The sequence below is a fragment of the Chenopodium album genome, chromosome 3, assembly GCF_948465745.1.
Source record: "Chenopodium album chromosome 3, dcCheAlbu1.1, whole genome shotgun sequence".
NCBI classification, from domain to species: Eukaryota; Viridiplantae; Streptophyta; class Magnoliopsida; order Caryophyllales; family Amaranthaceae; genus Chenopodium; species Chenopodium album.
Window position 1 is genome coordinate 70,684,852 of NC_137836.1, and position 13,833 is coordinate 70,698,684.

The 13,833-nt window shown below is 34.1% G+C and overlaps 1 protein-coding gene across 1 annotated transcript; it reads right to left on the reverse strand.

Annotated features, from left to right (window-relative positions):
* Positions 1-1,643: 1,643 nt before the first annotated feature.
* On the reverse strand, positions 1,644-11,077 carry LOC145615643 (replication factor C subunit 2-like). The gene is made up of 12 exons (XM_081670712.1): positions 10,597-11,077; positions 10,422-10,500; positions 10,218-10,297; positions 9,247-9,369; positions 9,026-9,095; positions 8,881-8,954; positions 7,378-7,498; positions 7,223-7,285; positions 3,962-4,021; positions 2,890-3,015; positions 2,718-2,801; positions 1,644-1,956 (listed from the first exon to the last, which is right to left on the reverse strand). The coding sequence occupies exons 1-12, from the start codon at positions 10,638-10,640 to the stop codon at positions 1,858-1,860; spliced, it is 1,023 nt and encodes a 340-aa protein (XP_081526838.1). The 5' UTR covers positions 10,641-11,077; the 3' UTR covers positions 1,644-1,857.
* Positions 11,078-13,833: the final 2,756 nt, after the last annotated feature.

The window sequence follows — 13,833 nt, forward strand, 5'->3', positions numbered from 1 at the left end:
GCTTTTGACATATGCAATGAATGGCACCTTCAGTTTACTTTTGTCATTTGTGTGTTAAGTTATGCATTTAGATTTATTTAGTTATGAATATGGTAGTATAAGCTTTTGACATGCTTAGTAGTTTGAAAATAAGTACAACAATACTGAAATAAAAAGTCATAAATGACTTAGCTTTTATTAATATTCATTAACCAAAGTACATTAGCATTACATTATTTTAGAGATAATACTAATAACACCAAGTACATAACAACTGCTATTTTGACGACCAAATGAACAAAGTCAGCAAATTCATCTGTTCTTAGCATAAACTCGGTAAATTCTCTCCTTAACAGTTGCACACTTGTAGATTCAGATGTACTAGCCACTCTACTTGCTGTGTCACTAACCATTTGATCCTCCTTCACCCACATAAAGAATTCACATAATCTGCACTTGTAGTAGGGTCTTCCTAGGTTTGATAAAGAGCTTGAGAATCTGATTTCCGCATATCTTGATGGGTCACAGTTGCAATTAACCGTTTTGAACCACAAACCCCTCCCATTTCTGTTGCTAGAAGAAGACATTGATAACAAAAAAAAAAAAAAAAAAAAAAAAAAAAAAAAAAAAACAGAGATAAATTCGAGAGAAAGATAGAACAGGAAAAATAAGGAGGGAGGGAAAGCACTTATATAAATAGAGGGGGTGGGTAGGGTAGATTAAATAAAGGAGGGAAAGTAAAGAGGGAAAAAAAGGAGGAAAAGTAATTTTTTTAGTTAAAAAATCTAGATTAAACCTGTAATTAACGTTTAATTAACGTCAGGCTTACTGTAGATAAGTCTAGTAAAACTTAGGTGTACCACTGATAAACAAAAGGTAAGTTGGTGTACCATTGATAAAGGGCCATACCTCAGGTGTACCATTGATAATATTCATGAAATTATATATTAATCTTTTGTTGTGCCTTTTAATATAGATTATAACTATATGTTTTATCAAATTTTATTTGTTAAATTTAATTACTTTTTAAAAAAAAAAAAAAATTGACTTACCGTGCATGGTACGAGGCCTAAGCTAGTACGTATCAAAAAAAGTAACATGAATGAATTAATATTACCACCAAAAATTGTCAAAAGGTGCCACCCACCCCCTCGTGCTCGATTATGTTGTCACCCTAAACATAATCCTCGATTAGACATAACTACGTGATGTGATCTATCAAGTAAACAATGTTCATATATATAAGAGTCTATAAGTCTATAAATTCCACATAATCATCGTGAAATATTAAATATAAGAGAGTTTGACATATAAGCTTTCTATTTCAAACATCTTAAAAATCACTTATTATCACCATGTACTAAAAAATAGTTTTTTCTTTTTTTCAAATTTAGATTTTTTTTTTCCTTGGGGGGGGGGGGGGGGGGGGGGGGGGGGTTGGAATTTGGAAATGATAAGTGAGGCAGAACCTCTCATAGGTCCTTCCGACCCGGGTTAATGGACTAGGCACTTTGAAAGTGGGGAGGAAATAGGAAAGGTAAGGGAATTCCCACCCCAAGGCCTAAAATGCCTCTAGTGGAGTTTGATCCCACAATCTCTAAATTGTGAGATGCAAATTATCCCACTAGACTAAGCTTTTCTTGGTAGACACAAGGACAAGGATATTCGAACCAACCTCTTATCTTATATAAAGGATGATTATTTAGATTAGATATCAATTTTTCACAAGTCCTTTGTAGTCAAATTTAGATTGTTGCCCAAAAAATTTAACAGGAAGATACGAGGCGAGAATCTTTCTATCATGATGTCTCAAAAAATTCCATCTGACTTTCATTTCATACATCAGAAACTTCACTGTATACTATGAAGCCAACAGGTCTAATTGGAGAAATCTTGAGCCATGTTACAGAAGGCGCGCATGATGTTACCAGCAACATCTAGCAACTGCAAATACTCGTCTGCTCCATCAACAAGACACTACAAAACATACCACATTAAGGTTTACCGTTATATGTCATATTAACATAAACCACAAGGTAAATGCTCAAGATAAGGTGAAATTAAAAATAAATTATCATTTGACATTCAGAAATCTTTACCCACAAATTGATATAAATGCTCATACATTACGAGTCAACCAAAAAGCCTGGACTACAACATATCATCCCCCCTCCTCTAATGTTGATTTTCTGGTTAATTTAGTTTTCAGTTAAGTTCTCTAATGTTAGTTCAGACAGAAATATAGCTAGATCTGGACAATTAACTGAGTTAATAAGCATTAAAAGTTTACAACTAATGACAGAATGTTTCATCAAATAAACAATTATCAGTCACTACTAGTACTGCTTGTCATACATTATTCTTTTCATCTAATTATTATTTATTAATTACAGATATATTTTCATGTATAATAGAATCTGCAAATGAGTTTTTTTTTTTTTTTTTAAAAAAAAATTTATTTTGGACAATATTGCCTCCAATTTCTATTTACCCCCAAGTTAAAATTTCTAAGACGTGTCCCTACTGCGTATGAAAGGTTAAAAATCAGCGGCAAGAAAGGAGCAGAAAAAGGAATCCCTACTACATTCAGACTTCAGATACAGGGAAATGCATATAGATTTCAGATTCAGAAGCAGAAGTTGGGAAGGCACACCAAATGAGAGTCCCACACAAAGGCATGAACATATATGACATGAAACGGAGTCATTCCAGCAACAGAAATCTATATGCAAACTAACCTTGTCTGTTTCACCTAATTTTTTGAAAATCCTTGCCTTGTGCTCATCTGACAAATCATCAGCTTCCACGATGATATCAAATAACTGGAAAAATCACACAATTTGAAGTCGCGTGTCATGGAAAACACTTAACAGACAAAGAAGTTGCGAATGAAGTTGAACGATATGCAACCTGAGAGATCATCTGGGAAACTGGATAGCCTTCTGAAATGACATTATTCACTGCTTTGTCAGCCAAATCAAAGTTACCACTCTTGCAAGCAGCCAACAAATCCTGCACAACTTCCTCTGGTATGACCTTTCAACACAAAAGAAAACTATTTAGGCATGAACAGTTAAAAATATGTTGTTTGGACAATGTAAGCATGCTGAATGTCCTGTAGAGTGTTGAGTAGAAAATATGATTCCAATTAAAAGAATTATATTTTGATGCAGAAGAGAGAAGATGATCCTTCTTACTAAAATAAATGGCAATTGACAACCTATTATTTTCTCACTCTGTTTCAAAATAAACGCCCCACTTTGATTGGGCATATATGCCATGCAAAGCATTAACCAATACTTCCTCCGTTTCTTTTTAGTTGACACGTTTCTTTAGTTACGTTTGCATATGCACAAATTCAATCATTAATATCTTTAATTACTGATAAGCAAAAAATATAAAAAGTTGATATTTTGAAAATACATATTGTGACAAATCTAACAAGATCTCACATGATTGTATTTTTCATTACATATAAAGCACAAAACACGGTCAAATGGGAGTGTGAATAGTGCTAAAGTCAAAACGTGTCAACTAAAAAAAAAAACGGAGGTATTATTATTTTTTAATCATCAATAAGTATAAATTATAAAAAGTTGATATTCACTAACATTAGTCAAAGTGGATTATGTGAATAGTGCAAAAAAGTCAAAATGGGACATTTATATTGAAACAAGGGGAGTAGATTTCATACTCTATGCAAAATTAGTATTAGGCATGATGAAAAGTTGGAATACAGTTTGACTGATGAAGAGCTGCCATAATGCTACTAATTCAAGAAAATATATCATTGAAATGTTGGCATTTGTTTCAAGATAGAGGGAATAATGAGTAATTGAACTACTCAAACAGTCATTTGCAGACTACAGCTGGCTGTACAAAACTAATCTATTCATTAATTTAACAGAAGCAGTAGCATGGAATGATTAAGTTTCAATAATAAATTCATCAAAGGGGAAAAAATATATTCCATACAGCTTACCCCGGACACACTAATTAAGTCCTTGGAGGATATGGATGATCCATATAGGCGAGCAGCTCCCTGTCACATAGAAATTCAGTCAATTAAAAGAAAGATTAGTCATTCCAATATAAAGTTACTGAAATCTGCACTTGACTCCAACATCATTCTAACAGAATTTAAGATTTATTGCACTAATGCTTATTTCTTTCAACAAGACCTGCAGAAAAATTCTACTACACAATTTTGAGGGTTTTCACTTTTTAGCAAACCATTTTTTTGCTTTCTAGGCCTGTTTCTCTACATCAAATACTTGAGCAAAAAAATATGATTGCAAGTGCTACAAATGACCAATTCATTTATTCCCAGAGAGACAAACCAAATGCCATAAAGGTGTCCTTTCAAGGGTAGTGTGGAGGTGGAGAACCAGGACATATAGCAGCTGGAAGCTACAAAAGGTAATTAGTATACCATCATATAAACAAAGAGCCAGCAACTTACCGAACACAACGAAGAATGTCAACTATATAGCTGTTAAAGACTCTTTAAACAATGAAATTAAAAGCAAAAAAGCATGCACTGAGAGGGCATTTCATTAGGGCATCCCATGAAATTTCTCAAATATCAAAGAATGGGTAAAAAGTATATAATTGATAACTAGTTTAGATCATAAATAATGGATGCAACAGCCTTCTATAATTCTGTGTAAACCAAACACAGTTATTTACTAACCAAATTGCTTAAAGATCCCATTAAATAAAATTTGTGGAAGGGGATCACCTAAACACCATCCTTTCAAATCACCAAAAATTACCCAAAAAACATATTCCACGTATGTGTAGCCACCTCATAATGCAAGAAAACACAATTCCACATCTTGCAACTTTTAATGCACAAATTAACATCAGGCAAACTGTACTAGTGTAGTGGTGTTCAAAGTCAGACTCTTTAAACAAGGTCACATGAAGGCTTCAACTATATTAGGAACCTTAAATATTAAGAAAATGTCAAAAATGAGTAAAATGGAGAGACTTCCATAAGTGACTAGAGACTCCCAAATAGAAATCCAGACAAATCCCACAATCATATTAGAGAATCATAAGACTTTCAACACATCCATAGTACTACCTCTGTGCTTTTATTCTTTTATCTTCTCACTAACTCTAGCAAGTGGATCCTTTTTAGAATTTTGGGTAGGAAAGTTGGTAGACATTGGTGTTATTATACAGTATCATTTGGACCATGTGGTGGTTTAAGGAGGGATGAAAGGAAATTTTTCTTTTTAAAAAAAATCTAAAATGCAAAATAAGAAGTTTTTTTTTTTTTTTTAAAAAAAAAGTGCTATCTTATTAGAAAATCCAATAGATTAAGAGCTTAAATGGAAATAAAGGAGAGAATAGATACTACTACTTCTATAATCCTAATTCATCTCCTGGGCCAACAATTCAGATGATCTGAAAGAAAGCTAACAGCAAGCATCACTGACCCATTTCCATAAATTAAAAATGGAACGTTATCAAAAGATTTATGGTCCAACTTATAGATGACACCCTAATAACTCCAGCTAGGCAGCTAGAAACGTCATTGCTCAAGCGTCATTAGACACAAGGGTAGCAATGCAACATCAAAATATTGTTTATCCACTTCATAGACTGTTGATGCTAGTATTAAGAACATGATTCACACCACAAGTTGAAAAAGATATACTCCCTCCATTCTTTTTTAGCTGACACAATTCTTTTTGATATCTCTAATTATCAATAAGTAAAAAGTTATAACAAAATTGATACAATGAAAGTATACATTGAGATGGTTCTAACAAGATCGCTTATGACTGTTATACAATGACTATAAATCACAACACCTGGTCAATATAGAGTTGGTAAAATAGTGTCAAAAGTAACAAAAAGTGTCAACCAAAAAAGAATGGAGGAAGTATGTAACAATATAATAGAGGATTTTAAAATTTAATATTTGAGATTATTGTTCCAAGGAAGACATCTAAACTAGCTAAACAAGTCCCTTCCAAGAACACTAGATAAAACCTACAAGTCAATTTGATAGATCTCAGATTATTGGAGCTCTTCTTTATAACTAAATCCCCATCTGCAATAATAGGAAACTAGAAGGTGCATAAAGCATCAAAGCAATAAGATGTCAAAAAGGTAAACATTATGAGCATTACTCTAGTACTATCCCCATGTGTGACTTTGGGTTTATTTGCAAATGATATACTATCAAGCTGGATATTTGCAATCTTATCTTGAGCAAGTCTTGGATATGTACTAATGATTCTTTTCTGACCATAATTTTATCCTGGAGATGGAAAAAAATTCTTAGTTGCAGCACCAGCACAGTATAAATCCATATCCACCAACATAATGTTGTTTAGGGGATGAACAAGTAGTTTTGCCTTGCCCTTTAATAAGTCAGACTGTCAGAGATTCATAGTATATGTAATATGTTTCTATATTGATGAACCATAGATTCAAGATCACACCAAATTCTTTAGACACTGTTTTGTCCTTTACTTGTGTAATAATTAGGTTTCTCCCTCATAAATTTTCCTTGTATTAAAATTTAAAACACTGTCATGGAAAAAAAAGGCAACATCTGTTATTGTCCCATTCATTTTTTTAAGGTAAGGAAAAGGACCTTTTTTAGTACAATATTTGCAGGTTAGACACTTTGAGAGTGAGGATGAGTAAGAGATCCCCAACCTCAAGGTGCCTCTAGTGGAGATTGAACCCCCAACCTCAAAGTTGGAAGGTGCAGTGTTCTCACTAGACCAAGCTAGGTTTGGTTCTAATTGCTAATCATGGGCAAAAACAAAATAAGCAATACCTTTATGGAAGTATTCTTCAAGACAAAATAATTTCACACTGTTTTACACTGACAATAAATATTATTTTTAAATCAAATTTTTACAGTTGAAAATTTCAATGAACAGATTGGAGTATCATCTAAATAATCTAGGAAGTGTCTTATCTCTTGTATTTCTGTTTTTGGTTTCTTTTATACATTAATGTGGACTAAGCTTTATTCAACTGTACAATGACATGCTAACAAGTAATAAGCATGTATCTAATTAAGTGTAAGCTTTAGATTTTAAAACACAAATATAACACATGCCCGCACACACATGTGTAGACACATGCTCACTTAAAAGGGAGGATATGAGACATCACAAGCCCTCATATAGATTGATGCATTTATAGCATGCACGTGTATTGAAAAGTTCATTTATGTAATTGTAGGAAAAAGGTAAGCATTTTCAATTACCTGCAAGTATGTAATGGCCCGACGAAGATCACCTTGTGAAATGGAACTCAACGTAGTAAGTGCCTACATAAATAACAGATCCTATAATCAATGTTGAGTTAACAGATAAAGAAGTCAAACTACAAAAGTACAAATTACAGGATACTGGTAGATACCTGAGAATCCAGATTGATGCCTTCTTCTCCACATATATGCAAAATTCGACTTTTCATTATGCCTTCCGGAAGTGGTTTAAATCTAAACTTGGCACACCTTGAAGCCAGAGGCTCTATGATCCTGCAATCACCATAGTAGGATCTTGTTATTAAGTTCAAATAATGCAGAATCATTCACATGTATCCTCTCCCAACATCAGCTCAATAAGTAACATTTATAATCCCAAGAGTGGACCAGTGGAAAACAGTTGCTCCCTTCTAACTATCTTCATAAGCATCATGCACTAGTGCATATAGGACCTTCCCTACAGGCTCTAGTTTCTAGACTACAGCTGAATAACTTTTCCTCACAAAGGCGTAGCTCTATAACTAATGTCAGAACCATAATAGGCTTCTTCCTCCAGTCCCATCCAATGGAAGAGCTACTTCTTCTATGGAAATTGAAGCTACAAAAGACCAGATAGACTTAAATTCATTCGAGGTATGGTGATAAGAAGATTAGGAACAGTGAAATATTTCTTTTCATCAGACACGTGAATATGCTCTAACTTATTCTCCAATAGGATTGGTCCACGAAATTAGGAAGATGATGAATAAACTATATAAACATATACTTACTCTGTTATTTTTTACTAGTAGTTGACAATCTTGACATCACTTTTAACACTATTTACATATAGTACTTAGACTATTCATGAGGGATATTGTTAGATTTGTATTGTTGTATACTTTTAAGAATATTAACATGTTATAATGTTTACTTGTTGACAATTAAAGATATTAATGGTTGAAGTTTTACATTGCCAAATGTGATAGAATTAAAATTGTCAACTAAAAATGGAGCAGAGGATATAATAAGATTGACAACCAAGAATCTCTAAATAAATAAATAAGAAAAATATTGAAGTTGATTATATGAATGAGCAACAAAAGACAATATAACCTATAGTTAGGGTTCATTATTATTTAGCATTTAGCGGTCTTAACACATAGGAAAAACAAAAACATAACCTATTCAGCTGTTTCTTACGGTGTTACCCAAATTACCTGCTTCGGTTGGGAAAAAGGGGGGGGGCAAAAGATTTTATATATATATATATATATATATATATATATATATATATATATATGATTATAACATGAAGAAGCCTCTATTACAGAACATAGATGAAGTAAACTAATATGAAAGTTATGGGTCAGTCATGAAGCAATATGAAATTGAAGTGAACCATTATTGACTACCCACATACCAGAGAGGTCTCGTGCAGTAAACAGATAAAACTAATAGTACAAAGAGACTAATTTATGAAAAGCACACCTTGGATCTGCCCAAACTGAGCCTGACATTACACACTACTTGAACCTCTACAACAAATATAACTTATAGTACAAAGAGAGCAATCTATGAAAAGTAAACGAGTAAAAAATGCAGCGAGATTTTACAGAGAATACCAGAACATATAATTATAATATGACACGAATAGACTTGAGCACTTGACCCACCTGCTAATATAATTACAGATGAAAAAGAATCTTGTAACTTTGGAGTAAGTTTCCATTGTTCGACGCAATGCATTCTGCACAGAACAATGATAGTGAGAAACATCATGCAATAGGTTTATAAAATAAACTGAATATGAAATCACACCTGAGCATCTTCTGTCATGGAATCTGCCTCGTCTAGAATGATAATTTTATAAGGTGGGCAAGGATAACCCCTACAATGTTTCAATTAGAAAATCAGGCATGTCTTAAAACATAAAAGTACATACATGACTGCATGAGAGAGAGAGAGAGAGAGAGAGAGAGAGAGAGAGAGAATGCAACAAAATCAAGAAATCCATTTAAGCTCATGGTCCAATTCTTTACCCTGCTCGTTGTGCAGAACCTACAGCAACCGCAGCAAAATTTTTTATTTTGGTACGAACAACATTGATGCCACGATCATCACTAGCATTCAACTCAAGCACCCTGGACTTGTAAAGTTCGGGCCTGTAAAATGCAAAGCAACATTAGTCCAACTATTCAAGCAATCGACACTGAATACTCCAATTGGATATTAGAATTATAATCACAAGGATGTGCCTCTCATTTCAAACTAATCACTATATTATCTTGTGATGATCAATAGAACGAAAGCATTGAACAACAAGTTCCTGTATTCTATTCAAGTATCATGGCCAGAGTTGTTCTTTTAGATTGGGGATTATCACCCTATAGTTTTATACAAAATACAACATTGCAAAATAATGCTACTAAACTATCAAGTTGTCTTAACCATTTAACTTCCATGCCTAAAATGTTATTGGCGACAAGCCAATCCACATTCCAAAAAAAGAGAACACGACCTCAATCAAGTTAATATTATTTATTTTATTCTTATAGTAGGGACCATAAGGTCCCTAACCCGACCTAAACTCTCACGGTTTTTTAGGTCCAGTATATGCAGGTCAAGCACTTGGGAGTATAGGGGAGGGTAAGAAAATCCCTACCCCAAGCACCCTGACGTGGTAGGATTCGAACTCCAAACTCCTAAGATCGAAGGTAAGCTCCTTACCAAGTGAGCCAACACTTTTTTGGTAGCTGAACACTTGAACACTAATCTGCCTAAACAAACTCTTTTTTCCAATAATCGTTTAGTACATGCAACTAATAATACTTAAAATAAATCACTCAAAAAGATAAAAAATCATTAAAATGGGAGCAAAAAAAATCAAATTTAATGTACATCTTAAATACTTAAACCTAAAATAACTTCATTCATCCAATCATATAATAAAATAATCAATTTTCCAAGAATTCCAACAATCTTTTGTGAAATTTAGCAAAATACTCCATACCCAAAAAGCTGATGAGCAATGGCAAGAGCAGTGGTGGTTTTTCCGGTACCAGGTGGACCATAGAATAGCATGTGAGGACACTACAATAACCCAAAAAAATCCAAAAAATAATAAAAAAAAAATGGGTAAATTAATTATAGGGTTTTTATATAAATAGTGAAAACAAAATTCAACAATAAAAATTAAAAATTGAAATTAAATTACATTGGTGGTTTCGAGGGTGTTGGTAAGAACTCGAATCACTTCATCTTGGTGTGCAACATCCTTCACTTGCTTCGGCCGACTGAAATTAATTTACAGAAATTAAAAAAATTCAGATTTTGTATAAAATTGGAAAAAATGGAAGTAAAAGAGAATAAAGTGGAGAAAATTTGCTTACTATTTTTCAACCCAAGGTTGAGAGCTCTGTAACAATGGCGCCATTTTCTTGCCTCTGCGCAACTCTTTCTCTCTCCTTGCTCTCTCACCTTCCTTCTCTTTTCCCGCTTTTTATTTGGAGTAATGAACTGCTCGTAATGACTAAACTAGCAAACAAATTGGAGGAGAAAATTGAAGTACAAGTTCTCAAGAGGGTTTTTAAATCTTTTCACAAATGTCGTCGGGGTAAAATTGTCATTTAAATACTTTTGGAGTTGGGGGACGATAAAACGGGCGTTTCGAGGAAGTTAACTCGTTATTCTCTCTTATTAACGGTGGAGTTTGGAAATTCTTTAGCAATGGAGGTAGAGGATGACAAACACTTATCATTTGAGGATCATAGGTGAAGCTAGTTTAGGCGATATATTTATATAAAAATTTGAAAAACTTACAAAGATTTTGAATATTCTTCTATACAAAGAGATACTTCAAAAAGCTTAGCACAAGAGAATAGTACGAGTACCAAAAAAAAAGGAGGCTTATTTAGATTGAGGAATTAAAAAGGTGTGGCTTTTTGATATTGAAACGTGGACCGCCCTTTGAATAAGTCCCGTTCTTTTTTTGAGATAAAGCTTGATGCAGTATCGTGATTCGCAATTTAACTTGCACCGTTCTTTTTTAGAGGATAACTCTGACAAATGGGATAACCTTGCTTTTGAAAAAGTAGGATAAAATTTGTCCAGATTTTGAAAGTTGATTAAAGCAGTTTACACCCAATCATTTTTTGAAGTGCATTAGACACCTGTCCTTGATAATGTATTAAGGTCTTCAAAATAATCATATTGTTAAATAAAATACAAAACTCATAATTGGGTTCAATTCTTCTACCCAACAACTATTTTTGTTAATAATTGATGTTGGTGCCCCTTTAATAATTCATAGTTAAGATTTCTTAAGAAGTGTTTGCTTGTATTAGAGTCGTAAAAGTACAATCTTACCGTGTTAATGATAATTTAATCTTTGCATCAACTTTGACATTTATATCCTTGCCTTTTATGATATTTATATAATACATCTGTTTCTTTTTATTTGTAACAAACGAATATTTTACATTTCACATAAAGTACCCCTTGTTGCAAACAAAAAAAAAAAAAAAGGAAATCCTCAATGGTACTCTTCAACTTTTTATTCTTTTCAATAGTAAACAACAAAAAATCAAAATTTCTTTGATAATCACCTATTTGTAAAAGTAATTCAGTGGTAACATTAAGGAATTTGAAAAAATATTAACCATGGTTAATGTTTTAAATGGGAGGGAAAAAGAAAATGTATATAATACCCTTTTTTAATAAAAACCCACCACCCACTTCTTCCCCCGTAACCCCTGCCCGCCAGCTGATTCCCCTGCTCCCGGCAGGCGCTGGCTGCGCCCACCAAGCTCCTATTGTCGCCGTGACCCCTAAACCACCTAACCCCGAACAACCCAGCAGTGAACCCCTGTCGCATCTCCTTTCCGCGTGTTGAACCACCCACCCCTTCCCATAAACCCTTCTCTCTCCCCCCACGAAACCCCCAATAACCATCAACCTACCTTTGAAAAACCCTAACCCGCCCTCCTCCGCCATCGCTGGGGTTCTTGTTGTGGTTTTTCGTGGGTTGAGATGATTTTTCGAAGGGAGGGGTTGTTTTTAGAGAGTTTAGGGTTTCGTGGGGATAGGGAGGGGGCTGGTGGTTCGTGGGTGCCAGAGCCGGAGGTATGGGCGCGACCGGCAACGGGGTGGTATGGGCCTGGCTAGGCGTGTGGTGGCCTACGGTTGGCTGGCCGTGCTGGGGAAAGAGTGGTTGGTGGGTTTTTTTTATAATTAAATTGTTAAAAAATAAAAGAAAAATCTAATTTTCAAGGATATAATAGTCACTTCGCCTTTAGTTAACTATGATCAGACTTGTTATTGTAGGTTAATCTTGTTGTTTCAAAGAATACTACAAGAAGGGGGGGTTGAATTGTAGTATGAGAGTTTAGCCAAACTTTTTGCGGAATTAAAACTAAGTAAGCTAAAGGAACAGAAAGATTAACTAAAGGGGAACTAAAAGATGCAAGAGAGATTTTTACGTAGAAAACTCCTTGGCCCTAACAAGGAGAAAAACCATGACCACTTGGGATTTTGGGAAAAATCTTCACTAGAATAGGGCAAATGGTCCTATTACAAACTAAAGACTTAAACTTCAAGTTCCTCAACGAACTTGAAACCTCGAGGAACAAGTCACCCAACTTGTCACTCTTCTCTTCTCTTTCTCTCTTCTCACTTCTCTCTTCTCTTTCTCTTCTCTTTCTATTCTCTTTCTCACTTCTCTTTCTCATACACTTCCCCATTCCCCAAATTACAACTCGAAAGAAAAATAAACTCTAGTATAAGAACATCAAGAACACTTTATATTACTTATGTGGAATTGACACTTGACTCAAATTAAAAACTAGAAAACTTACGTGAGCAAGGGTGAGTTTTTCCATCTGAAATCAACAGCTATTTATAGACCAAAATTCGTTTAGGAAAAACTTCTTTGTGCAGCAAATCCATTACGCCACTACTCCAACCCGCTAAGAAGATCATGTTCCTAAAATTAAGGAAACATGAATTCCTCAATGTGCAAGACCATGACTTGAAGAAAATCATGGGGGGTAGGCCGCAAGTTTTTAGAGATCATGGAAGATTTTATTTGCAAAAGATATTTTTGAAAATTAGAAATAAAATAAAATCTTTTTAGTTAAGAAAAAGATATTCGTTTAAAACTTAACAGTTTTCCTAAAAACTAGCATGCACAATTTTATCTTTTTAGACCATTTCCACACAGCTTTTTCGAGTGTAACTAATTTCTTATACTTACATAAATCCTAAAATATAAAAATATATTTAGTCTTCATGTTTCTCTGATGAAGTTTCTACTCCGAGGCTTCTGTTCCTTGGAAGGAACTTCTCTTCTCTGGTGAGGCTTCTTCTCTGAAGCTTCTGTTCCCTGAGGGGAACTTTCTCTTCTCAAGTCTTCATTTCTAAAGCACCAGTTTCAATAAAGGAGCTCTTCTTTATGGATAGCTCTGTTTCTGGCTTTCCAGTTCCTCATGGTAGCTTTGCATGACACTTAATTCTCCTAGTCATTGCATCTGACCACACACTTAAACAATCAAACTCTTATTAGTATGTAAGCAAGTAAGGTTGTGTCATCATCAAAATCATTAAGTCCAACAAATCTCATTAATGTCACC

Coding starts and splice junctions, on each gene's coding strand:
- LOC145615643 (XM_081670712.1), bottom strand. CDS start 10,640: ATGGCGCCATTGTTACAGAGCTCTCAACCTTGGGTTGAAAAATA. Junction 10,298..10,421: donor ACACCCTCGAAACCACCAAT/GTAATTTAATTT, acceptor GGGTTATTGTAG/TGTCCTCACATGCTATTCTA. Junction 3,016..3,961: donor ACTTAATTAGTGTGTCCGGG/GTAAGCTGTATG, acceptor TTGTGTTGAAAG/GTCATACCAGAGGAAGTTGT.